Source organism: Mesoplodon bidens, assembly GCF_964165515.1.
Source record: "Mesoplodon bidens genome assembly, chromosome: 9".
Lineage (NCBI taxonomy): Eukaryota > Metazoa > Chordata > Mammalia > Artiodactyla > Ziphiidae > Mesoplodon > Mesoplodon bidens.
The window spans coordinates 41258205-41285827 of record NC_138166.1 but is presented as its reverse complement, the minus strand read 5'-3'; the positions used below and the strand labels follow the sequence as shown (position 1 = coordinate 41285827).

The window sequence follows — 27623 nt, the reverse complement described above, 5'->3', positions numbered from 1 at the left end:
ACAATTTTGATTAACCTTGCATAAGCTTGAGGAAGGCTTTTCTCTATTAGTATTTCTGATATGAAAGTGAAAACCTGCATTATTATGCCAGCAGCATGGGAAATGAAAGAAAACCTATTATGTAAATGTGAAAATAACTGAAAAGATACATACCTTTATAGTACATGAGTCCTTTTCATAGAGACCATGACTTTGACAAGCCCCATCATGTATGATCATTATTTGGGGATTACTGAACAACATATAACCATCATTAGATACCTGTAAGATGTATGCAGTTCTATAATAAGATAATTTGTTCTAAGTGTAGTTTTGTAAATACATTATGAAATTTTAATATATAAGTGTTTACTTTGTTTGTAAATATGAGGATATCTTTTCTTTTTTACCTTTATTTGCTACTTCACGATTGGTTTCTCACCCATCAGATCCATGGTACCAGACTGCTGAACATCAGCGGGCAGCTGACAATCAACAGTTCTGCTATTTTGAAAAACAGTAGGTGCCTAGATGGTTTCTCCAAGGGCGCATTTACTGCTATTATACTGAAAGCATAATGAGAAAGCAGTTAACCTCTGTTAGATCATGGAAATGCTTTACTAGTGAATTACATATAATCAAAATATAAATTTTAAACTATGTGCCTGGTATAATGAACAAATAAAAGTGACATTGATAGTGAGTTTTATTCAGAATAATGAAAATCATATGCATCCTAATTTGATGTAAACTGCTTCTAATGACTCACGCATTTTTTGTGAGTTCAAATCAACTAAGTTACCAATATTGGCCTTATATAATAGGTCACTAGTAATGACTTTTGTAGCAAGAAGAAACATATATGTAGTTGACACATAGCAGACTGATTTTCTACCCAGAAAATCCTTCATTTCTCCAGATCCCACCTTCTACTTGAAACCACGCTTTCTACCTCCATATACATGGTTCTCACAGGACCTCTCATGTTCTTATATGACCCACCTTCCTGACTACATTTGACTGGTCCAGGGGTGGAACCTAAGCTATGCCAATGCTTCAGTTACTTCGGATATCTTAACTTTGTATCAGAGGGGATGTTGAGCCATTCTGCCTATGGTGGACTGAGTTGCAAGATCAAAAGCTATGGAGCTGGGATTCCCTGGTGGCACAGTGGTTAAGAATCCGCCTGCCAATGCAGGGGACACGGGTTCGAGCCCTGGTCCAGGAAGATCCCACATGCCGCGGAGCAGCTAAGCCCATGCACCACAACTACTGAGCCTGCGCTCTAGAGCCTGTGAGCCACAACTACTGAGTCTGTGTGCCACAACTACTGAAGCCCATGCACCTAGAGCCCGTGCTCTGCAACAAGAGAAGCCACCGTGATGAGAAGCACGTGCACCACAACAAAGAGTAGCCCCTGCTCACCGCAACTAGAGAAAGCCCGTGCACAGCAACCAACACAGCCAAAAATAAAAATAAATTTATTTAAAAAAAAGTTATGGAGCTGTTGATGGCCACGTTTCTCACTATGTGGAGAAAGCTAATATCTAGTGAAAGGGAAAAATGAAGCCCACAAACAGAGAAAAGCAGAACCGTGACAGACAGATACACACACACACACACACACACACACACACAAATGTAGACAACCTGAGTCTTCATGGTGTTCAAGTCCCAAGTTTAAGTTTTTTTTCCTGAGAATTCAGCAGTCATATTCTATCCTGATTCTGTGAAAAATGCATTATCCTCATAATAAATATCATTTTTGCTCAAACTAGTTCAATTGAATCTATGTAACTTAAACTAAATAAATTCTAACCAGTTCACCCTATTTAATAACTCAATGGCATATCATATTTAAACGTTGAGTACTGTTTTTCAGTATTGAAATGCATTGTTGTCTAAAGAAGAAAAGCAAGGATAATGTCTGGGTACTGATAACTACACAGAAGACTAAAAAGATGTATCTTATTACCAAAATTCAGATTCAGATCTTTAAAAAATTTATGACTGTGTAATTCTTTCAGTGGCTCGGAAATAGTAAGTGTGCTGATGCTTCAATATTGTAGGTCAGCAGGAAAAAGAATGGAAGGCAAGAACACACTAGTCTGTGGCTAGTAGAAACTATGTTACTGAAAGAGTGAGCCCCAGAACAAATCTCCATATTTAAGGGAGTGTATACAGTCTGGTCTAGCAGATATATCAGTGGTTCCCTTCTAGCAGAGGGGAATGACAACAATGTCTCAGGGTAGTCATGATGTCGACATTTAGATGGATACAGGGTCCCTTGGTTTTGTGTGTAGAAACAAGACAAGGCAATGACTGGGAATTTAGGGGTTATTTCCACCCCTCTGTGTGGAGAGCCTACCCCAAATGAGGAATAAACAGGGTTCTATTTCTTTTCCATTCATCAATATTTTGGGAATATCTATATGTACTGAGGATATTCTGATGAAAAGAGATCACAGAGGAAAAGACAAACAAATAAAACATTTTCTTATTCCTATAACCAAGATTCAAATAAGGTGTAATGAGAGAGAAAGAAGCCACTAAGTATAACCAGCACCGTCACGAAGGCTTTGAAAAAGAAGACAGCACTTCTCTTGAAAGTAAAAAAGGAGCCTGCCATTTGGACACTGGGAGCAGAAACAGAGTGAGTGCGATTTAGCAAGGCTGGAGTGAACACCATGTGAAAAGACAGCAATGCATGAAATAGCATGGGATTTTCCTAGAGCACATGCAGGAAGTTCAAGCCTGCAAAAACAGACAAGAGCTGGATCATGAAGGGCCATTTGTTTCTAGGATAACAACTTGGATTTAATCCTGGAAGTAAGTTGTTTAAAAATTGGATTCTGTAAAGTCCTAGCAGCTTTTGGGGAGAGTGAAGGAAATGATTGGGTGGTTGGTGCTCTGGCTAAAAACTTGTCAAATTACTACTGCAAAAGTAGAAAAGCACATACATAATGTGCTAGTATTCGTATAAAAAAGAAGGAATTTACCTTCTCCTTTGTGCAAAAGAAACACAGTAAGGATAAACTAGAAAATAATGAGAGTGGATACCTTCAGGGGATGGATGGGAATAGGATGCAAAGAAGGGGTAATGGGAAGAGGGAGGTAGGGATGAGAAGACAGTGACATTTCTCTGTGTTGTATACCTGTTGTATGGCATCAAGTGTTAGAACCATGATAATATTTCACATACCTTCCAAATAAGTATATAACGAAAATCAACCAGAGTGTGAAGGAATATAAATATTAAAAAATAAACCTAATTGTATTACAAATAAAATACATAAACATTCTAAATGGGGTGAGAAAGAAAATAGTTAATCTATGTAAGATTGTTTTGGCTAGTGAATATATTTTCTTCCTTTCTATAGTTTTGTACAGTGTTAATGAATTCTAGAGTGTACTCTTTATTGATAAACTATTTGGAGGAGGGAAGTAGTATGAGAAAAAATATCACAGGAAAATATATATCTGAAAGTAAGAATAAAATGTACTTTCCAAGAAAATATAAACCTATAAAATTCTCTCTTGTCAGATCGCTTAATTATAGTGTGATGTCATATGGTTTATTCTGCCAAGAACAATGTAATGACAACTCTCTTGAGCGACACTGAAGTGAATGAAATAATACATATATATTACATTTCCTATTATGTGTCTTATTTCATTGGGGTTAGAATATTTCATGGCTCATTTAGAAAGGCTCTGCTCATAAAATCAGGAAAAAAACATAATTCTTGTGTATAACTATTTGATAAAGACACAAACAAAAGTTATTTCCTCCTTAAATTCTCAATCTCAGAATCAATTTAGAGAAAAGGTAAAAAGAATGCCAAAATATGATTTTCTGTTGTAAGTTTTTATCTTATCCATGTAATAAGTACTTTCTAAATTCAAAGTGCTTTCCTTAAAATAAAATTCCACTTAAATAAAGAGAAGGAAGACCATATAAATAATCATCAAAAATAAGGTGTACACAATGTTCATTGAAGCTCTATTTACAATAGCCAGGACATGGAAGCAACCTAAGTGTCTATCGACAGACGAATGGGTAAAGAAGATGTGGCACATATATACAATGGAACATTACTCAGCCATAAAAAGAAACGAAATTGAGTTATTTGTAGTGAGGTGGATGGACCTAGAGTCTGTCATACAGAGTAAAGTAAGTGAGAAAGAGAAAAGTACCGTATGCTAACACATATATATGGAATCAAATTTTTTTTAAATGGTCATGAAGAACCTAGGGGCAGGACGTGAATAAAGACGCAGACCTACTAGAGAATGGACTTGAGGACACGGGGAGGGGGAAGGGTAAGCTGGGACAAAGTGAGAGAGTGCCATGGACATATATACACTACCAAACGTAAAATAGATAGCCAATGGGAAGCAGCCGCATAGCACAGGGAGATCAGCTCGGTGCTTTGTGACCACCTAGAGGGGTGGGAGGGAGGGAGACGTAAGAGGGAAGAGATATGGGGATATATGTATATGTATAGCTGATTCACTTTGTTATAAAGCAGAAACTAACACACCATTGTAAAGCAATTATACTCCAATGAAGATGTTAAAAAAAAAATAAGGTGTAATTTGATACACCAGAGTTCAAACTGAGTGATCTTGTCTGTCTTTGGTGGTCTCCAGAAAGAAAAACACTATTTTTTTTGATAATTCTCCCATATGAAATCCATAGTAAAGGAAATATAAAGGATGAGCACAATTTGTCCAAACTTTTTGGTTTGTAAAAGGGAATTGTTCCTATCTCTAAATCCTATAATTCATGCACAGAGTCTTAGATAAAAATGACCTCCGTTCTTTGTGTTTTTACATTTCAATAAATACAGAAGCTTATATATCAAGTTTGATATTATTTTAATTTCTGATTATGGCTTAAATAGTGAGTCAGTACCTCAATAAAAATTATATAAAACAGTTTAATAGAGTTGGCAAATAGGGAAGCTTTAGGGTTAAGCAACTTAATAATTTTCCTGTTCAGCTCTCTGAGGATATGACATCCTTTGGGATTATGTTGCTAATTGATACTCCAAATTCATCTAAGAAAATTAATCTGAATAACTCATAAACTTAATTGTTTTCAACATTATAATTAACATACCTTCAGTTTAGTAACTTCACATTTAATTGAAGGTGATTCTTTGAAGCGTTGACCAAAAACTCTCACCATCATACAGTTATATTTTTGAATATTACACAATCCAGCATTCTCAAGTTCTATAATTTCAGGAACCTTGTCTTTGGAAAAAATGATTTAAAAATAGGACATATTTGCTTTAATTCCAGAAAAAAACTCATTGTTTTCAAGGCCAAAATTAAAAGCGTATATAAACTAATATTTTAAAGTCTACCCCCAATAATATTTAGTACATTAATTAAACTATTACATGTTAAGAGTGATCTGGTATTAAAAGAAGAAGTGTTACCCACTATTCAACTCAATAGAAATAGCATTACAGATACTACCAGTGCCTAACTATTCAGGTTTAATTAATTTTTTAATAATATTTGATACCAAATAAGTACGAGTACTAACAAAGTACTCCTACCATGGCCTATGTTTTGGTTTTACCATTTTGCTTTATGTCATAGAGATAGGTTATAGAAAAAGTGCTTTTGTAATAATATAGTGTCCTTAGCAATGTGATGTATTAAAATTTTTAAAATAAATTCTTAATTTGTTTTAGAAAAGAATTATCAAAATTTGTGCATGCTGTTGTCCCAAGTATTGTTGATATTTTTGTGTATTATTGCTATCCTACATGCTACCATAATCTTAGGTGTACTTCTCAGTCATAGGAGAAAAAATTAATTTTATCAGTCAGAGTTAACTGACCTTCATATGGTTATTTCTGTGGTTCTGGTCTTGGTAAGATCATTCATTATCTCTATGAGCAAGATCTGGTGGTCAAAATAGATAAATGCAGTATAAAAACAATTGAGTCCTTTGTCTAAGTAGTGGCAAAATCCAAATGAATATAACTTTAATAGCAATAGGATATAAATCCTGTTACATGTATTCAGAACCCTAAAATATTTACGAAAAATTTTAAAAACACGTATTATTCTTTCATATATTCAACAAATGTTTACTGAGCAACATCTATTTTTCTGGTGTTATTCCAAATATTGGAGATATAGTAATGAACAAAATAGTCCCTGCCTTCACGTAACTTACATTCTAATATGGGAGGACAAAAAAATAAACCAATGAAAAAATAAAGTGTATCACGTAAGTGTTTTTGAGGTAATGGGGAAATATTAACTATGTTAAGGGAGATAAAGGCCATGGGGTTGTGTGAGAAAAACTATTTAGAATGACGATGGAAGGATTCTATGATAATATGATATTTGAATAGAGAAGGAAGTCAGTCATGAAGATATGTGGTAGAATGTGCCAGTGAGGGAGCAGTAAGTGCAAATGTCCTGAGGTAGAAGCAGGCTTGGCCTTTTTTGAGGAACAGCAAAGCAACCATTAGAGAACTCTGGAAAGTAATGACCTATGGAGACAATGGTAGATGAATTCAGTGAGAGAGGAGTCTCAGACTACATAGAATCTTCTAGGCCATAGTAGGGCCTGCCAACTTTATGCTGAAGGAGATGAGGAGCTAACAGAGGGATTTAAGCAGGGGAGTAATACGATCTGACTTACATTTCAAAGGAATCACTTTAGCTGCTGCATGGAGAATAAACTTTGAGAGAATCTATAATCAGGGAGAGAGAATAGTGGCTTGGACTAAGTTGATAGCAGGGAAAGATATGAAATTCTTTGAAGCTAGAGCTGGATTTGCTGCTAATGGATCAAGCATGAGGCTTGATATAAAAAGAAAAGTCAAAGTGACTACAAGTTTTTAATGTGAACAATTAGAGGAATGAAGTTTGCATTTACTGAGATGGAAAGGGGCAGATTGGTGGTGGTAGGAGTAAAATCAGGAGTTACTGGTTTAATAGTTAAGAGAATCAAATTCACTTTTTGAAATGTCTTTATCTAATATATTGGGACAAAATAATTTGTACCGTTTAGGTAGGTTAGAGAAAAAAATTAAGCATATTAGTAAAATTAGCAAAATATAAACATGCTTTAAAAATACTAAATTTGAGTTCTAGAAGAATGATTATCCTCTGCAAGTAGAGGGATCAGCTATGTGCAAAGGCCCTGAGGTCAAGAGAACTGCACATTGTAAGGAACAGCACAGAAACCAAAGTGGGTGGAGTGGAATGAGTGAGGGTGATAGTAGTAGGGGATGAGTCTCAAGAGATATTGTGTGCCTGATCACATTGTGTCTTATAGGCCATTATAAGTACTTCAGCTTTTATTCTAAGATGAGACTGTTTTGGAATATTATTAACATATTGATTAATATAATTTGGGTTCTTTTCCATATATAATCTGAATAAAGCCTGTTAGGATACTGAAGGTAAAAAAGAACAAAGAAATTTTCATAATTAAATAACATACACAAGATCAAAGTTGGAGTGTATTTACTTACCGTGTGAATCACTGCAATCATAGGAACTGAAGCTTGGGGAGCATTCACACCCCCATTCCATACACTGCCCATGGCCACTGCATAAATTGGGGCATTTTAATGACAAGAGAATGTCTTTAATTGACTTGCTGTATTCTTCTCTGTTATATTTCCCCTCTTCCAAAATCCTCTTTTTACATTCATTTTCTAAAAGGGCCACACCTGCTTCTGCCCAGCTAAGATCATCTTTTAGGAGAACATCCTTAAAACACATCTCTATCACACCGTCTAGTCTCTTGCCAAGAAAGGCAAGACAGTGCATTCCTATGCTGGAGTTGGCAAGAGTGTGCTGACATAGTGCCGATGTGCTGTATTCGGTGTGGCCAGATGGTGTGGGCCACGTGGGGACAAACTCTTGGTGGACATCTTCAGTGTGGTCCTCAGGGAAAAAGTAAGTAAACTCTTCTAGGTCACTTGGGCTGAGACTTTGAAAAAGCAAACAAAGGAAGAAACTCACTGAAGTTTTGCTGTTTCCATCTGTTTTGTCGATCCCACCTTGTTTCTTGGCTGTGATTACCCTGGTCCTTTGTAGGTTTCCCCTTGTCCAAAGTTTTTGATGCATCTTGTTTTTCATTCCCAGGATGTTTTTGTAAATTTAAGTCCAGATTGGTTAGATTCACATGCTTTTTTTCTTGAGGAAAGAAATCCAAATTATTTTTTTCTCGAGATGTATGCTTGTTTATTCCTCTGACAGGAGCTTCTGAATTAATATATTCAGAGGTGACATCTAGCTCTGGTATCAAGGAAGTGAATTTGACATGTTTGGGGTCTTTGCAAGCTGAAACAATCTCTGATTGAGAAACACTTTACAGATGATTAGAAGATGGATACAGTGAAGTAGTGTCCATTGAGCAGCTACAATAGGACTGTTTTCTAGGTGATGGCAGAGAAACTGTCATTGTGTCAAACATGCTTTTTCCTGGTAAAATCCTTCCAGATGGAAAACAGAAAAGAATAGTAATTTGGACAAGAACAATTTTTTCTCAGTAACGTGTTGCAAAAAAAAGCAGAGCGTTGAGTCACCCACCACTCATGTTAAGTCAAATATTAATACAATAACAAACGAAAATAAGTTACTTTCTTACCTCCATTCATTAATAAAAGCAACACAATTATTAAAAGTTTGCTCAATTTTGGGGCTTCCCTGATGGCACAGTGGTTGAGCGTCTGCCTGCCGATGCAGGGGACACGGGTTCGTGCCCCAGTCCGGGAAGATCCCACATGCCATGGAGCGGCTGGGCCCGTGAGCCATGGCCGCTGAGCCTGCGCATCCGGAGCCTGTGCTCCGCAACGGGAGGGGCCACGACAGTGGGGGGCCCGCGTACCGCAAAAAACAAAACAAAGCAAAAAAAACTAAGAAATTGACTTTAGGACTCTACTCCTAAATAAACTGAAGACTCTGTTCAGATTTTATCAGTTTTCCATGAATGTTCTTCTCTGTTTCAGTTATCCAATCCAGGATATCTTCATAATGTATTACTCGTGTTTCCTTAGTCCTCTCCAATCTTTGACAATTTCTTACTCTTTCATGGTTTTCCATGATTTTGACACTTTTGAATAGTACTATTCACATATTTTGTAGAATGTTTCTCAATTTGGGTTTATATGAATTTGCTCGTGATTAGACTGGGATTATGACTTTGAGGAAGAATACAACAAAGGAGAAGTGTCCTTCTTATTGAGTGTTATTAGTAGATAAATGGTATCACTATACATTATCACTGCTGATATTTACTGTTGATACTTTCACATTAACAAATACTTTTGGGGATTTGAACATCTTGGCAAAGAACCCTGAACAAATCTGGCCAATTTAAACCAGAAATTTAGCCTCATTTTAGCAATAATAGCAAACCAAATCTCTTACTGAGATTTGCATTAGCTCCATACATCCCATCCAGAGGATGGCACGAACACACCAACACACAGAATTCCATCACTAGCAGTTCATGTGTATTACACATTTTCTTACCTTCTGCACAATATCCCATACATCCCTGAGTGAGTTGTAGTAAGTACACAAAAAACTTGCCACAGTTTCTTATGGACACTGGGATTTGAAAAAGACAGCAGTCTTTTGTAGTGCTAAACAAAAACTGCCATGTGTATAGCTATAATCACTCCTTCTATTCAACATTTTCCTGGAAACCCTAACCAATATAGTAAGTTGAGAATAATTTTTAATTTATAAGGATTGAAAGGAAGAAATAAACTTTTATTATTCTCTGATGATAAGATTGGCTCTGTTGAAAATGCAAAAGAATATATAGAGAATTACAGGGAATTTAGCAAGTTTGCTAGGTACAAAAATCAATGTAAAATCAACTATAATTCTATACAATAGTACCAGTTAGGAAGTAAATTTTTTAAAAAAATAGTATTTACAATAGTGCCAATAAAAATACAAATAGGAATAAATTAAACAAAAGGTATAAAACACCTTTAAGGCGAAAATTATGAAACTTTATGAACAATGTTAAAGAAAATCTGAATAAGTAGAGGAGCATACTGTATTAATGGATTGGAAGACTCAATATCCTAAAGTTGACAACTCTTTCCAAATCCTCTATCAATTGAGAACAATTTCAATCATTGATATGTGGTATTTTATTTTTTATTTATTTTTTAAATGGAAGTATAGTTGATTCACAATGTTGTGTTAGTTTCAGGCATACAGCAAAGTGATTCAGCTATACATCTATAAATATATTTATTCTTTTCCAGATTCTTTTCCCTTATAGGTTATTACAAAATATTGAGTATAGATCCCTGTGCTGTACAGTAGGTCCTTGTTAGTTACCTATTTTATATATAGTACTATGTATATGTCAATCCCAAACTCCTAATTTATCTCCCTCCTTTCCCCTTTGGTAACCATAAGTTTGTTTTCTATGTCTGTGGGTCTATTTCTGTTTTGTAAATAAGTTCTTTTGTAACATTAAAAAAATATTTGTAGATGTGTCTTACCCCTTTCGCCCCCAGAGTGAGATTTTTGACAGTGTTTTCACCCCATTTTGTCAAATTATAAGCATATTTTTCTTAAGACATGGCATAAACTTTGTTTAATGTAAAACTTGTTTCTGAACATGTTTTGAAGGGAGTTTTTTGTATTTTGCGGTACGCGGGCCTCTTATTGTTGTGGCCTCTCCCGTTGCGGAGCACAGGCTCTGGACGCGCAGGCTCAGCAGCCATGGCTCACAGGCCCAGCCGCCCCGCAGCATGTGGGATCTTCCCGGACCGGGGCACGAACCCGTGTCCCCCGCATCGGCAGGCGGACTCTCAAGCACTGTGCCACCAGGGAAGCCCTGAAGGGAGTTTTTAAAAAACAAAAACATGTTTATACCTGAAAATAAAGTGCTATAAACAAACAAACAAAAAACCCTGCCATTTGGCACAAGCTGTCAATTGCTTGATCTCCCCAGGTGGAGGTAGTGTTTCTGAATCGTTCAGAGACAGGCAGATGGGGACCTGTGTTGTGCAGTGGTTCATCCTTTGGATCAGAGAAAACAAAAGTTGAAAAGCCAATTTTTTTCATACATGGTAGATAAATCAACTTTGCATTTTCTTTTACACAACCTTTAAAATATTAAAGTATCAATCATTTAAAAAAATCTAATAACTTGTACCCATACCGTAAAAGAAGCAGTAACTTCATGGAATAGTAAATTTAAGGGTACATCCCTCATAATTAATATAATCTTTTTCAATTAAAATACCTTTATTCCATTTATTACATTTGTATTGTGAACAAGAGAAATTCAGTATCAGTTAACTCATGAAATAGCTGATACATCTAAGACAAGTCAATCTGAAGTCATCTTAATATACAGCACAAAGATAAACTGATCTTCGAGATTTCTTGAAAAATTTCTGGAAATAGTATATGTAAGAAGTCAGTGCACAGTAGAGGAGGCATCAAAAATCGGGAGGAAGACAGGATTGCTCAAAATTTGGTGATGGACCAACAGGCTGGCAATTTGGGAAAAAAATGAGGTTAAAGCCTCACTTGAAGCCAAATTTGGACATCTTTCCTGAGTTCTTTTTACATTACATACCTAAAAAGGAAAATAATTCCCACTTCTGCATAATTTTTTAAATGTGGGTATCGATAAGGAAAATGAGCCTTCTATTAAGACATAATCCTTCTATTAAGCAGACAAGAACTGAAGCACTTAAAATATGCAGTGTTTTAATGTTTGAAAGTTACTGAGGTTAAGTACCTGAGCCCTGGAGAGTGACAGCCTGTGATCAAAACTTGGCTATCTAACCTGCTATCCAGGTGACTCTAGGTGTGTTACGCCTAAAAATATGTTTTCTGTATTATATGGTGGAAATCACGATGATAGACTGTCTTCTATAAGATATTGTAAGTTAAAACACTTGGTGGACTGTTGAACATTACATTAACAATTACTATTATTGTCAGAATAGAGAACCTTGGAATACTCCCTTTGATTAACTTAATCTTGATGCAAAATTAAAATAATATTGCAGCGTGAGAAATAAATTGGTTGTAACAAGATTCAATCCTTATATGAAAAAATACTTAAGAAAAAGCACGTGTAGTTCACATTAGTGAGTTGATACCTCAACACATTTGGTTGGCATCTTAGTAGGTCTGTCAAAGAGGAGAAATAGATACCATCGGGGAGAAAGGGAGTGGTCACATATCAGGTCTTGAATGGCTAACTGCTGGAGGCGCAGGGAGTCAAAATGGACACTTCTATAAGGGCTCTGAAGAAACTGGTGTCCCCCAGGAGAGCACTCCTGAGCTAGAATGGAAAGACAGATGATGTTATGTATTTTCTTCATTGACATAGTTCAGCCCTCAATTAAAACTGACTACTGAAATAAAAACAGAGCAAATAAACCTACAAGTGCACATGAAGGCCATCTGAAATGTCATGATCTCTTAGTAAAACAAAGATGACAATATGCACTTTCCATAAATACAATAAGCCAATCAACAAACTCTTTAGAATGTATTTTTGAGGTATTTGAGCTTCAAGGACTTTATTTTCATTTAATTTGGACAGGCAAAATTGCTGATTGCTGTTGAGTCAGGATTTGTTTATTCCTACCATCAGAAGGCATAGGCCTTACAAGGACTCCTCTTGAGAGTGATCCTCCAGATTTGAATGCAAATTACTGACCCTCCATGACCTGCTTTCTGCCACAGTAGCCATGTGCCCCCCCAAATCCCATCTCTGCCAGGTCCTGGAATGCGACAAACTAAACCAAACGTGTAATGCTAATATAATTTTTGTAAAATGCCCTCCTAGTGAAGTTTCTTGCATTTTTTTTACTGCAGGAAAAAATATAAAGTTTTCACATTTTTTCTTATTTTTAAATATAAAAGTAGTGAAGTTCATTTTCATTTCTAAGCATAGGAAAATGAATGGGGTAGAGGGGATCAGTTTTGAAGGAAAAACAAGAAAAAAAAACATGGAGAAAGAGCTAGTTCTGTAGATTTTTTAGGAAAGCCATTTTCTGAGCCGTAGTTGGCCTGGAAGATACTTCTTTCTGTCAAATCCGCAGAGGGGGAACATAAAGCACCTCTTCCCAGCAAGAAGAGAGAAGGGAAGAGGAGGCAATAAAAACAGTTATCCTGGAAATACAGCTCTTGTTTGAGGCTACTGTCTCCCTAATAATAAGAAACACATGGAACTGTCCTTGTTTGGAATATCTTATTGACACAATAGGCAGAAAATCTCCCAATATTAGATATTGTATTTGTTCAAGGAAAACACTATAGTAAAGATAATATCTTTGAAATAGAAATGGGAAAGAAAAATTTAATCATTACTAAAGTACCTCACTATGGAAAAAAATCTATCTAACTGAACAAAACTCTCAAATGTTTATTACATAATTTTAAGTTACACAGTGTTTACAAACAAAAATCAGTTTCCAAACAAATTAATAAGGAGCACAATAAACTAGAGATAATAATTTGTGTGTCAGTCTCACAAAGGTAGCTTATAAAATTGTCTTTACTATATAGGTTTTTGCTTTTTATTTTGTTTGTAGTTACAGCAGTTAAACTGTAAAAAAGGTATTGTTTTGCAAGATAAAAGATCTCCCTAAAGAATTTTTTTTAGTAAAAGATTTTAGGAATGACCACAAAAGGTTCTTCTTCCTTTTGTCTCTAGTTTCACCAGTTATAAATGTCCCCAAAGGCTCTAGTGACTTTGACAATCTCAATTTGTCAACACTAGATAAATATTTTATAAAATGTATGTGGATAGAAGTCAGAGGATGTGCTATCATTTCATTTAATTTTGAAATAATTCTAACCCCCTGTCAATATCAGAAGATTGCATGTGGTTAGAAACTAAGGAAGATATTTTAAAAGAGATTACTAGTGAGGTTTGTATAAATTATTGAAATGTTTTCTCTGATCTTATCCTACAACAGAATTTTGTCTTGGGAAAAAAGTCAATAACTCCATCTTTATTCTGTGCATATTTCTCCTTGCTAAGCACTTCTGAAGTTCTCACATTTCCTCTGATTTTGCTGCTTTGAATAACTGTTTTCTAATCCAAAGCTAAAGATGTCATAAATGTAGAAGCAATCACAGTGTGACATCAACAGTACTAGGAACTGTATAATATTTAAACAGAAATTTTAAATTTATTTAATATTAATTTTAGAGGAAAATTCTTAATTTGTATAATTAATAATAGCTCATATTTTGTATCATTTATTTCACAATTTTTCCCTCCAAATTGACTTGTCACTCATTAAATGTTCAAGGTCTCTGTAGAAAAATTTAAATCTTACTAGCAGTGAATAAGCCACACTCTTAAAAATCTCATTACAGCCTTAACTCTAGAAGGGAGGATATAGTTAACTATGGTTGGTTTGGGCTCCCATTTGGGAATCTGGGGGCCTAGCTCCTGAAGTACTAAAAGAATAACTCTACAAGCCCATTTCACACATCAGTCAATTTCATGACATGAATGATGTGCAAAGCTTTCTAGCAAATGTCCAATAAAAATTTTTTCCCTCAAAACAAAAGTACGTATAAAATATACATTAAAATTTACATTTCTATTTATTCTGTCTTCTTAATAGGATTTAAAGAAGCTAGGTAGTATATAACAGAATCTGCAATATTTGCATTTCAGATACTTTGGGAAAACGTGTCAAGTTATAAATAATAGATACATAATGATACAATATGCAGATAGTTTTCTAGTTTTGTTTGTAGGTATAAGTAACCTGTATTAGATTAATACATTGGTTAATAAAATGGCTAAGACTAGTATGCTTTAAGATTCATAATTGGGTGACAGACAAATATGTTAAGAAACTAAATAAATAACTGTATTTTTAAGAGATGAATACGCTTAATGCCTAAAGACAGGTACATCATAATATCTGAGTTTATAATTATAAAACCTTTGGTATATTGCTCTATGGGAATTTCAAATATCTGTGAATTTAAAAAAATTGTATAACTTCCCCAAAGATGTGGAAAAGAGAAAAACCACCTTTTACCTCCAAATTCAGTGAGAAATAAAAAGTTAATCATTAAGCTTCTAATATTCAAAATTGTATTATGGATTCTGCAACAACACAAAAGTCTGAAAAGCAAGGTCAAGTAGAGAGTGATGGACTTAATAAGTCTCTTTACTTTGTCATACTTTATATATTAAAGGACGAATGCTCTTGAAAAGAATACAAATAGACTGAAAGTAAAAGGATGGACAATAACATGCAAACAGTAACCACAAGAAAACTGGACTGGCTGTACTAATATCAGACAAAAATATCTTAAAACAAAAAAAAAAATGTTACCAGAGACAGACACATTTTACAACAATAGAAGTTTCAATCCATGAGGAAGATATACACCTAATAACAGAGCACAAAAATACATGAAGCAAAATCTGAGAGAAACAAAGGGAAAAAATATATATACTTCAACAGTAATAGTTGGGGACTTCAATACTCCACTTTCAACATGAATAGAAAAATGGGCAGAAAATCATCAAGGAAACAGAGCCAAAACAACACACTATAAACCAACTTGAATTAACGGACATCTATAGAACACTCTACCCAACAACAGCAGAATATAAATTCTTCTGGAGTGCACATGGAACATTTTCCAGGATGGACAATACATTAGACCATAAGACAAACCTCAATAAATTTGAAAATATAAAAATTATACAAAGTATGTTCTCTGACTGCAATAGAATGAATATATAAATCAATAGCAGAAAGAAATTTAAGAAACTTACAAATACGTGGAAATTAACCTAGAAAAGCAAGAGGTCAAAGAAATGAAAATAGAAATGAGAAAATACATTGAAAAGGATTAAAAGAAAGATACAACACACCAAAATTTATGGGATGCTGCTAAAGTAGTGTTTAGAAGAAAATTATAGATATATATACCTATATTAAAAAAGAAAAAGATCCCAATATAATGAACTAATCTTTGGCCTGAAGATTGGAAAAAGAAGAACATACTAAATCAAAAGGAAGAAGGTAAGAAATTTGCAAATGATATGATGGATAAGGGGTTAATATCCAAAATAGGCAGAACACTCTTTAACATAAATCATAGTAATATTTTTTTTGGATCTGTCTCCTAAGGCAAAATAAACAAATGGGGCCTACTTAAACTTAAAAGCTTTTGCACAGCAAAGGAAACCATTGGTGAAACGAAAAGACAACCTACTGAATGGGAGAAAATATTTGCAAATGATATGATGGATAAGGGGTTAATATCCAAAATATATAAACAGCTCATATAACTCAATATCAAAAAACCAAATAATCCTATTAAAATTTTTCCAGAGATAATATACAGGTGGCCAAAGGACACATGAAAAGATGCTCAACATCACTAATCATCAGAGAAATGCAAATCAAACCCATAGTGAGCTATCACCTCACACCTGTCAGAATGCCTCTCATCAAAAAGTCTGCAAATAGGGTTTCCCTGGTGGCGCAGTGGTTGGGAGTCTTCCTGCCGATGCAGGGGACACGGGTTCGTGCCCCGGTCTGGGAGGATCCCACATGCCGCGGAGCGGCTGGGCCCGTGAGCCATGGCCGTTGAGCCTGCGTGTCCAGAGCCTGTGCTCCGCAACAGGAGAGGCCACAGCAGTGAGAGGCCAGTGTACCACAAAAAAAAAAAAAAAAAAAAAAAAAAGTCTGCAAGTAACAAGTGTTGCTAAGGATGTGAAGAAAAGGGAATCCTGTTGGTGGGAATGTAAATTGGTGCAGTCACTATGGAAAACAGTATGGAGGTTCCTCAAAAAACTAAAAATAGAGCAACAATATGAGCCAGCAATTCCACTCCTGGGTATCTATCTGAAGAAAACAAAAACACTACTTTGAAAACGTACATTCCCCGCAATGTTCACAGCAGCATTATTTACAGTTGCCAAGATATGGAAGCAACCTAAGTGTCCCGTCAACAGATAAATGGATAAAGAAGATGTGGTGCATGTATATATATATATATATATATATATATATATATATATATATATATATAATTATATATATAATTGAATATTACTCAGCCAAAAAATAGAATGAAATTCTGCCATTTGCAACAACATGGGTGACCTAGAGGGTAATATGCTTAGTGAAATAAGTCATAAGTGAAATAAGTCATGAGAAAGACAAATACTGTATGTTATCACTTTTAAATGTATGTGGAATTTAAAAGATAAAATATACTGTATGTTATAACTGTTAAATATATCTGGAATTAAAAAAAATAAAACAAATGAATATAGCAGAACAGAAACAGACTCACAGATAAAGAGAACAAACTAGTGGTTACCAGTGGGGAGAAGGAAGGGGAGAGGGACAAAACAGGAACAGGGGATTAAGAGGTACAAACTACTATGTATAAAATAAATAAGCAACAAAGATATATTGTTCAGCACAGGGAAATATAGCCGTTATTTTATAATAACTTTAAATGGAGTATAATCTATACAAATACTGAATCACTTGGTGCATAGCTGAAACTAATATTGTAAATCAACTATGCTTACATTTAAAAAGTAAAATAAAATCAGATAAAATAAAAAGAACGTATCTTTCACTCATCGGCTAGAAAGGAAGCCCTTTATTTCAACATATCTCAATGTCATTGGCCCTAAGGAGGTTTCTTGAAAATGTTCAGCAGAGTAGAAATGGTTCTACTAAGAGTAGAAATGGTTCTAAGCAGAGTAGAAATGGTTCTAAGCAGAGTAGAAATGGTTCTAAGCCCTGACTGAGCTTACTTTTGACATAAATTCATATAGAGGTGACAACCTGATTACCTATCAATCAACCATGCAAAATCACATAGATTGCAACACGGTGACCATGTTTTACCACTTAAGCAGTTTTTCTGTCTTGTAGATCAGTATATTTTACAGAAGACTGAGAAATTACTCCTTTTCAAAGATTTTGTTATTTTTGTACAATAAAAACAACTTTATTATTTTTCTTCCAGTTTTATTGAAATATAGTTGACATATAGCACTGTATAATTTTAAGGTATATAGCATAGTGATGTGATTTACATCATGAAATGATTATCATAGTAAGTTTAGTGAACGTGTGTCATCTCACATAGATACAAAATAAAAGAAAAAAAATTTTTCCCTTGTTTTGAGAACTCTTAGGATTTACTCTCTTAGTAACTTCCATACATAACATATAGCAGTGTTAATTATATTTATCATGTTGTACATTACATCCGTAGTACTTATTTATTCTATAACTGGAAATTTGGGGGGGGGGGGTTGTTTTATTTTATTAGTTTTGGCCATGCGGCTTGTGGGATCTTCATTCCCCGACCAGGGATTGAACCCGTGCCCCCTGTATTGGGAGCATGGAGTCTTAACCACTGGACTGCCAGGGAAGTTCCTGGAAGTTTGTGGTTTTTTTTTTGTTTGTTTGTTTGTTTGCGATACGCGGGCCTCTCACTGTTGTGGCCTCTCCCGTTGTGGAGCACGGGCTCCGGACACGCACGCTCCGCGGCCATGGCTCACGGGCCTAGCCGCTCCGCGGCATGTGGGATCTTCCCAGACCAGGGCACAAACCCGCGTCCCCTGCATCGGCAGGTGGACTCCCAACCACTGCGCCACCAGGGAAGCCCTGGAAGTTTGTATTTTTGACTACCTTCATCCAATTCCTAATTCCCCCACCCCCACCTCCAGTAACCACAAATATAATCTCTTTTCCTAAGAGTCTGCGTGTTTGTTTGTTTGTTTGAAGTATAATTGACCTACAACACTATGCTAGTTTCTGGTGCACGAAGATAAAAGCAACTTTTAAAAATCATAATTTTCATACAAAAATTAACTTGTTTCAACTTACTATCTTTCACAATGTAGTTTAAAAATAAAATTGGAGGGCTTCCCTGGTGGCGCAGTGGTTGAGAGTCCGCCTGCCGATGCGGGGGACGCGGGTTTGTGCCCCAGTCTGGGAGGATCCCACATGCCGCGGAGCGGCTGGGCCCATGAGCCATGGCCACTGAGCCTGCGTGTCTGGAGCCTGTGCTCCGCCATGGGAAAGGCCACAACAGTGAGAGGCCCGTGTACCCCCCCAAAAAAATTAATAAATAAAAAAATAAAAATAAGATTGGAATACTAAAATTCCTTTGAATGGAGTTGGAAAAGGTGTATATTTTCCCTTTCAACAGCCATCCATATATGTAAGAAATAATGTTTGCATCTGAAGTATATATTATACAATACCTTTATAATTGAAATGTCTGGCTAGTGTCATGATTATACTTAAATGTTATTTAGGTTCTTCTGGAAGCCTTAAATAAAACGTTGTAGCAGGTGGTAAAGCTATGTGACCTTTCTGGTTTTGTGTATATGATTTATGTTGTCATCCCTTTCTAAATCTCAAAGCATTTTGATCCTCAAAATTCTAACTTGTAATATATAATTAGTTAAATTATTTAACTCTAGAAGGAATGCTTGGTAATATTGGAGCAGTAATTTCATTATTTATGAAATTGTTAGATTTACAAAACAATCTAATAGATGTCAGAATATTTCATTTTTGCCCAACTGTCCCAAACACCCACCCTAGTCCAATTTGAAATAAGCCAGATTTTTACAAGATGTAAAGTCATTTTAAAAAATAGCTTTATTTAGATATAATTTACATAACAAAGAACTGACCTGTTTTTAGTGTATAATTCAGTGAATACTAGCATAGTTACAGGGCTGTACAAACATTACAACAATCTAATTTTAGAACATTTCTATCACTCTAAAGATAAACCTCATGCCAACTTATAGTCTTTCTCCATCTCCAATCTCAAGCAACAACTAATCTCCTTTCTGTCTCTATATATTTGTCTTTTTTGGATATTCCACATAAATTGATCATATATGTTCTTTTGTGACTGGTTTCTTTCACTTTTTGAGATTATCTGTATTGTAGCTTTATCAGTACCTTATTCCTTTTTTTTTTTTTTTTGGTTTTCACCCTTATATTTTTTAAAGTATTGTAAAATGTATTTATTATTTAAATCACATGTAATTATAATGAAGAGTATTTTAAAAGATTTATAAAAGCACTCACAATCTTACCAACTGGACACAATGGTGTTCGTTTTTCTTTCCAATCTTAATTCCTCCTTATGTATATTTTACTTTGCTGTTAGGTTCTATACTTTTCATCCAAACTCATTGTATAAATGCTTCTCCATATTAGCTGCTGTCTTTGCCTGCATTGTTGTTGTTGTTTTTTAACTTTTATTGGAGTATAGTTAATTTACAATGTTGTGTTAGTTTCATGTGTACAGCAAAGTGAATCAGTTATACATATACATATATCCAATCTTTTTTAGGTTCTTTTCCCATACAGGCCATTACAGAGTACTGAGTGGAGTTCCTTTAGAGGCTGCATCCCATTCCCGCTGAGGGAGATTTGTTATGGGCCAATGAACTGAACATGATTAGCAAGGGTGACTCAGGTCTGTTGTGGTCCTGTCACCCCTTGGTGAATAGGTAAGGCTCTGGGGGAAGCTGAACCTGACCCCTCCCGGCTCTGGGGAACTGTATCTGCCCTTGCTGCCCTACTGGGGATGAAGCCCTCAGGGTGCTTCATAAATGTTTGTAGCTGCCAGCAGGAAATACTCTTTCTTTAAGCGGGGAGGCAAGCCAAGTATTTTCCTCTTCTCTTCAACCTTGCAAGGAGCTGTTGGTTTCTTAAATCAGTTAAGCTAGGGCACAAAGGTTTAGATTTCTCATCTCTTACAGAGGTTTCCATTTCTTCCGGAAAGGGGATTTAATTTTACTGCTGTAGCAATTTTTCACCACAAGAATCGCTTACTTCTTTTCCTGATACTGAAATGCCAGGTTTGGCACATTCTGGGCAGGTAGAGGGCACCCCCCTCGAGCTACATTGCCCTCTGCTCTCCACCCATTTAAATCCCATTTCACATCATTCCATGCCCTCCTGGAAACTATCCTTGGCCTTTCACCTACACCCAGGTTTCTGACATCCTAAAACATTTACTACTTGCTTACAGTCACATTCTCCTAGAGGGCAGCATGATGTCATAAACAGACCCTTAACTGGAAAGCAGGATACTTCAAATCTTGTCCCATTGCTAACCCTCTGTGTGACCTCGGCTAGGTCTTTGCACCCCTTGGGCTTTATATGCTCCAATCCTTATTCCTTTTTATTGGCAATATTCGGTTGTATGGATATACTATATTTTGTTTGTACACTCTTCAGTTGATGGACATTTTGGGTTGTTTCCACTTTTTGGTCATTGTGAATAATGCTGCCATTAACATTTGAGTGTAAGTCTTTGGGTGTACACATATGCTCGTTATTTTGGATAGAGTTCTAGGAATGGAGTTGCTGGGTCATATTATAAGCCTGTGTTTCATTTTTAAAGAAATTTCCATATTGTTTTCTAAACAAACTTGCTGTCGGAGGGAAAGTAAATTTGTATATCATATGTGTGTTCTTGGCTTGTGTTTATTTTTCTCTGAAATAAAAATCTCTCAGAAATATTTTGATCAAAAATTAGGTCTCATTTTTTCCATGACTCAATTTTGAAATTTTATTGGCAAAATTGTTGTAATACTTTAAGCCATGATTTTAAAAAAATGAATTGCCTCAAAAATGTCAATGCATTTCATTTGATATTAGGTGAAGTAAAGTAAAACCTCTTGAAGATTTGTTTGTATAAAATTGGGATGACAAATTTTGATGTCAATCTGTAGAAGATTCTCAAACTTTTATGAATACTGCACATGAAAATTACTGTCAACATTTTTGAAATTTTCAGCAGCTTTTCTTCATGAATGATTCATCTATTAGCAACCCTTTCAGACCTCAAATAATGCTTAGAACATTAAAAGAAAATCCAAAGGCTTTAGCGTACTTAATTAAACTCCTGGATTTCCTGATACTTTAGGAATCAGGAAATTAGATTTTGTGCACACATGTGAATTTCGTGATATAAAAAAAAGAATAAACATTACTGGATGAGACCAACTTTGATTCAAAATTGGAATCTGATTTTAAAAGCTGTATGTCTTTGGGCAAGTTATTTAATAGTTCAGATAATTAATTTCTTGATTTGTAAAGTGAGGCTCAATAACTCAATGACTGTCTAAATAGAGAGGGGTCCAAGAATCTCTAACTGATGGCCACATTCATCCCTGTGACTTCCTAATGTTTTGAATCTGTCGACTCTTTTACTTTGATATTCCCGTCTATACGAATAATGAGCAATAACTACGAACGACTAATGAACACTGTCCTTGTTTTAATTGCACTGTGTATTAGCTATGTTTTCTTTGCCTAGATTAAATGAGTTGGGGGCGGGAGGGTCTTGCCTCAAAAGAGATCTAATTTACAGTAGCAAAAGGAATTGGAACAGAATAAGTGTCTGATTATCCTTTTTGCTAATTATAATTTCCTTGCCGCTAGAATGCCTGGCAGGCTCTAGAAGTTACATACAGATTAGTGAGGGAATTTTAAGGAGCAGGACATCAGCAGCAAAAATACAAGACCTCCCTCTCCTCGGGGAGAAGACAACTGCCAGTACGCAAAGGAAAACTAAAACCACTGGAAGAAAAGTGACCACTGCAAAGGCCGGAGCGAGGAAGGGTGGCCGTCGGTCAGGGTCAGTCACAAGCTCCAGCTGTACATTAAGATGCTCAGCTACACTGCGCTTACCTTCTGACAGATAGAGCCTCCCACCTCCGCACCCAGCGGCATCCCCCTACCTCTCCGACCTTCCTCGTGGCTAGAAGCACCAGCCGGTGCCCAGGCTCCAAAGACCTCAGGGAGCCCAAGCCGCGGGGACGGGAAGGATGGGGCCATCCCGGGCTTCCCTGTCTCTTCCTGCTGCAAGTTCAGTTTGGCCACGGGTCTTCGCGCATGTCTCGGCCAGCCCTCCTCTTGGACAGCGATGTCAGCCTGTGCGCTGTCCCTCCTGTCTGCGACCCCGATCCGCGGGTCCGAAAGCTGCGCCGTCGCGCCCGCTCCCTCTCGCGGTGTTTCCAGTTCCCGCATCCCGCCGTCCGCGCGCACCTAGCGCCAGCGTTCACAGGAAGTAGCGTGGCTCCGCGTCCCTCTCTAAGTGCAGTTGTTTTGGGGGAAGACTTGGTAGTTTTAGAAACTTCAAAGATGGACTTTCAGTAGAGGAAGCCAGGTATGGTTCAGTTGGAAGGAGCACCGTCCCTGATTATCCCTGCACACAGATTCTTCAGCCTCTATTGGTTCCTGTTGGATTGTCCACGAACAGCGTGCTTCTCAGAAGATGCTCTTGCGGCCTTACGTCTCAGTGAGGAAAGGTAGGAGGAGGGAGTAGACGGTTAATGTAGCAGCAACATTCCTCTTGCCCTGCAGCTTTCACAACGTTTCGGAATTGAAAAGAGCAACCTGAGCCACTTTTCAAACACGTGGCACCAGTAACCACTGTATGATGACGTTTCCAGAGTTCCCTCAGCAGAATCTCTCTCCTGACTCCATGCCCGTAAAACCAAATGCAGATTGAATAGCTAGCCCGTGGTCTCCACATCCCAACTCTGCGTATCTGCACCATCCACACCCTTACTTTTCAAAATTCTTCTCCATGATTTTCTGTCTCAGGAATAATTCCCTCATTTCCTCTCAGCTGAAAGTCTGCAGGTCATCCTCACTTCCCTCCGCTGTACCTCCCACAGCTAGGCAGTCCCCCAGACCTGTCTGCTCCTTTAACATCCCTCAATTCCATTCATTTTCTTCCTTCCCTCCTGACGCCACATGGGCATATAGCCATCACTTCTCACCTAGTTTATGGACAATAACTTCTTTTCTTTGTTTTCATTTTTGCCTACATGTCTATTTAAATCCATCAATTCATCCCCATCATCCTTTGCATGAGGCCCCATGTTCAAAAGATAAGCTACAAGAGTCTTCAGAGTGGCCCCCCTCCATCCTCACTTATCCTCTTCTTCCACAAAAATGCACGCCTCCACTCACACAACAGCTCACAATTCTCTGATGTGACCAGGCTCTTATTCATTTCTTTCATGTGATAGATCCCTGGCCTGAAGGCTTTCTGTTCCTTATCTTTTACCTGACTATCACCTACTCAGGCTTGGCTTTCAGCTGAGACATCACTTTTTCCAGTGTTTTCTTGACAAACCGAGGATTCCCATAGCTCCATGTACTTAACATTCTCACAGCTCTTTTTTTTTTTTTGTAACCATTTTTTAAAATTGGTGTATAGTTAATTTATAATGTGTTAGTTTCAGGTGTACAGCAAAGTGATTCATATATATATATATATATATATATATATATATATATACACACATATATATGTATGTATTCTTTTTCAGATTCTTTTAAATTCTAGGTTATTAGAAGATATTGAATATAGTTCCCTGTGCTATACAGTAGGTCCTTTATCTACTTTACATGTAGTAGTGTGTACATGTTAATCCCAAACACCTAATTTATCTCCCCACTGCCCGCTATCCCCTTTGGTAACCGTAAGTTTGTTTTCTATGTTTGTGAGTCTATTTCTGTTTTGTAAATAGGTTCATTTGTATCACTTTTTTAGATTCCACATATAAGTGATATCATATGGTATTAGTCTTTCTCTGTCTGACTTAATATGGTAATCTCTAGGTCCATCCATGTTGCTACAAATGACATTATTTCATTCTTTTTTATGTCTGAGTAATATTCCATTGTGTATATATACACACCACATCTTCTTTATCCTTTCAACTGTTGATGGACATTTACCCATCATATGGAAGTTCCCCACTTCCCTAACTGCCTACCTCACCAAACTGTGAGGTCCTTGAAGGTAAAGATTGTCTGGATCAACATGTTCGCAGAAGATGGCTCAGTAACAGACAGTGATGACACTCAAAAGGTACTTGCTTGATTAAATTGAATCCAGTAAAAGTATGAATTATGCTGATGAGGAAAGGTAGGTCAAGGGTCTGAATGGTTATAGTTATTCACTAGGTTCATGAGGGAGTTAGGCTCATTATAGGTCTCAGAAGACAGAGTAGCTTCTGCACCCCCAGCTGACCGACCTGGCTTTGATACATGAAGGTGCCAGAATAACCTACTTTCAAAAACTGCTTTGTCCTTTCATTTTTCCCCTCAAATATTTAAAAAACAAAAGATACAACCTAAGTTGATATACAGTTGTAGCCATTTGGCTCTAATTGTCTATCTGGTCAGTGAAATGCTCACTAATTAATCATATTCTCAAAAATTTGTCTAGCATTTTTTTTTTGAAGACACAGTATAATCTATTCCAGTTACACTTGCTTAGCATGACATAACTCAGTGTTATTATGTCTAGACTGCAGAATATCAGATGATAGGGGGGTCTTGTATTTGAATTAGGAAATTGAGATTGATGCACATCCTTTTCTGTAATTACACTGTATTGCACTGTGACATCAAAATGTACCACATGGCCATACCCTTGTTCTCACTGTTTCTTTTGCCTAAACTGTCTTTCCCCTTATTTCTTACTGCAAAGAGCATCTTCATGATTCAGCTGAAATATATCCAGTGATACAGAAGTTATAAATTCCATGCCAAGAAAAGTAAGTCATCTCCAGGGTGTCACATGCATCGCTCTCTATGCTCCCTCATTGTTGCAACCATTAATCTTCATTTATACTCACATAGTGATTGTCAAGCTGTATTTTAATAAACTTATATGTCTCTTCCCAACATTAAAAATGATTTATTTCTTGTAAATAAGCAGCAATGGCAGGCTGTGTTTGGAAAAAAATGTTGCTGAACAGGCAGCACTAGAGCTGTAAAGCAAATATGGCATTTTTCTAAGGATTAGTCTCAGTTGCATTATAATACATGAAAGTAGACAGACTTAAATGACTACATACTCTTTGATTCCATTTATATGAATTATTGCAAGGCAATACTATCTGCTCAGAGAACAAATAAGTAGCTTCCAGGCGTTGGCAGTGTTATATTTGTTGATTTCAAATGGATAAATAAGTACATTTTGGGGTGAGACATCTGGTCTATATTTTCCTTGTAGAGGTAGGTGCACAGTGATTATGTTTATGAAAACTCTCAGAACTGTGCACAAAGAGGGTACGTTTAGTGTGTGGAAATAATGTTATTTTGAAAGGAGCAAGAAAAAAGAATTGGAAACAGCCATATTGTTGTTTTTATACCCATAAACCCAGACCTTATTTGTGGTTAAGCTTTCCAGCTGTTCGAGGAGTGAGGAGGTTGAGGAGAACTTGCTGTTAATACTCCTTCTCTTGACTAAGGCGCTGTAACAGGAAGATCACTTTGTACTCATATCACAGATCACTGTGTAACTCTGGTTTATTCATGTTTATGTATGTGTGTTATATGTGACATTAAAAAGTTCACAAAAATTTAAAAAATCTAAGCCACAAATAACTTTGTTCCTAAATATCAACCTTTGAAAAATACATGCCAAATTTAGTAAAATATGGAACAAATAAATGGCAAATTCTGAGATAATATGCATAGCTCTATACATTTTGAGTAGCTCACAGAATTCAGTAGAAATAAAGAGCAGCAACTGAAGTGTCAGTGTATTATTTCTCACCTGAAATGACAAAGTGAGGGATGTGGTATGCGCTAATTTTTACTAAGTCCACAAAACGATGTGGGGCATATTTGGGCTAAATGAGGAAACGTATCATCAATATAACAGAATGGTTATTAATGTGTATGTGTGTGTGTGTGTGTGTGTGTGTGTGTATTTGACACAAGGGTTTTTTGGAAGACATGAGAGTGCTTGCTTCTTGTGTTATAACCCTGGTACTGTCAAGGTACTGGGGGCCCTGCAGAGTAGCAAGGCTTTGTCAGGATGGGGGCCCTGCCCTTCTGCTTATCCTCTGCAACAGACATTGCCTTGCTTGTCATGCACCCTCAAGTCCTCTCAGCTTGCTGCTGCTTCACAGCCATATTTGGAGCACTGAAAACTTTCTTCAAGGCTGATCCTGGTCTTTTTGCCTAGATCTGCCCTATAGCCACTCCTTTAAAGACTCTGTTCCTACCTCTCTCTTCTCCCTTTTCCAAATCTAGAGTAGTCTGGTTGGGGCGTGGCCATGTATCTTTGTGTTTGATGTGGCGACAGGGGAAGGGGAACATACTGTTCTTGTCATCTTTCTCCCAAAGATATTTCATTCAGTCTGCAAATACTCTCTCTCCTCCAAGGTTTAAGCTTTTCAAAATAAAAAGCTAGAACATATGGAACAAATTTCTGTTATCTTCCTGTTTTATCCATTCTCTCAGAGGTTATACAAAGAGGCTAACTGAAGGAAAGAAAGGAGGGAAAAAATGAAGGAAACAAAGATTAACACCTTAATATATTATATTTGCATAATTATTGGCAGGTTAAATTGCCTAAAAACCAAATAAATGTGCAGCATGTGAAAGAAGAAAACTCTACTGAATATATAAAAGAGAGTTTAATTAAATATTCATGTATGTTTTTCTGTGGATATGAGGCATCATTAAAAAAAAGTCAACTTTCCCTATGATAATCTATAAAATTATTATTAAACCAATAAAAATCTTAATAGTAGGTTTAACTGGGGCTATGGAAGAAAC

At 36.4% G+C, this 27623-nt stretch overlaps 1 protein-coding gene across 1 annotated transcript; it reads right to left on the bottom strand.

Annotated features, from left to right (window-relative positions):
• VWDE (von Willebrand factor D and EGF domains) lies at positions 1-23057 on the bottom strand (the record flags this gene model as incomplete). Its single annotated transcript, XM_081243659.1, is given in 13 exon segments — positions 1-300; positions 408-506; positions 510-545; positions 5105-5241; positions 7494-7965; positions 7967-8338; positions 8342-8462; positions 8618-8676; positions 9247-9326; positions 9505-9628; positions 10914-11021; positions 12120-12304; positions 22769-23057. Coding segments are annotated over 13 exon segments (2265 nt in total). The 3' UTR covers positions 1-117.
• Between the last annotated feature and the right edge of the window lie 4566 nt (positions 23058-27623).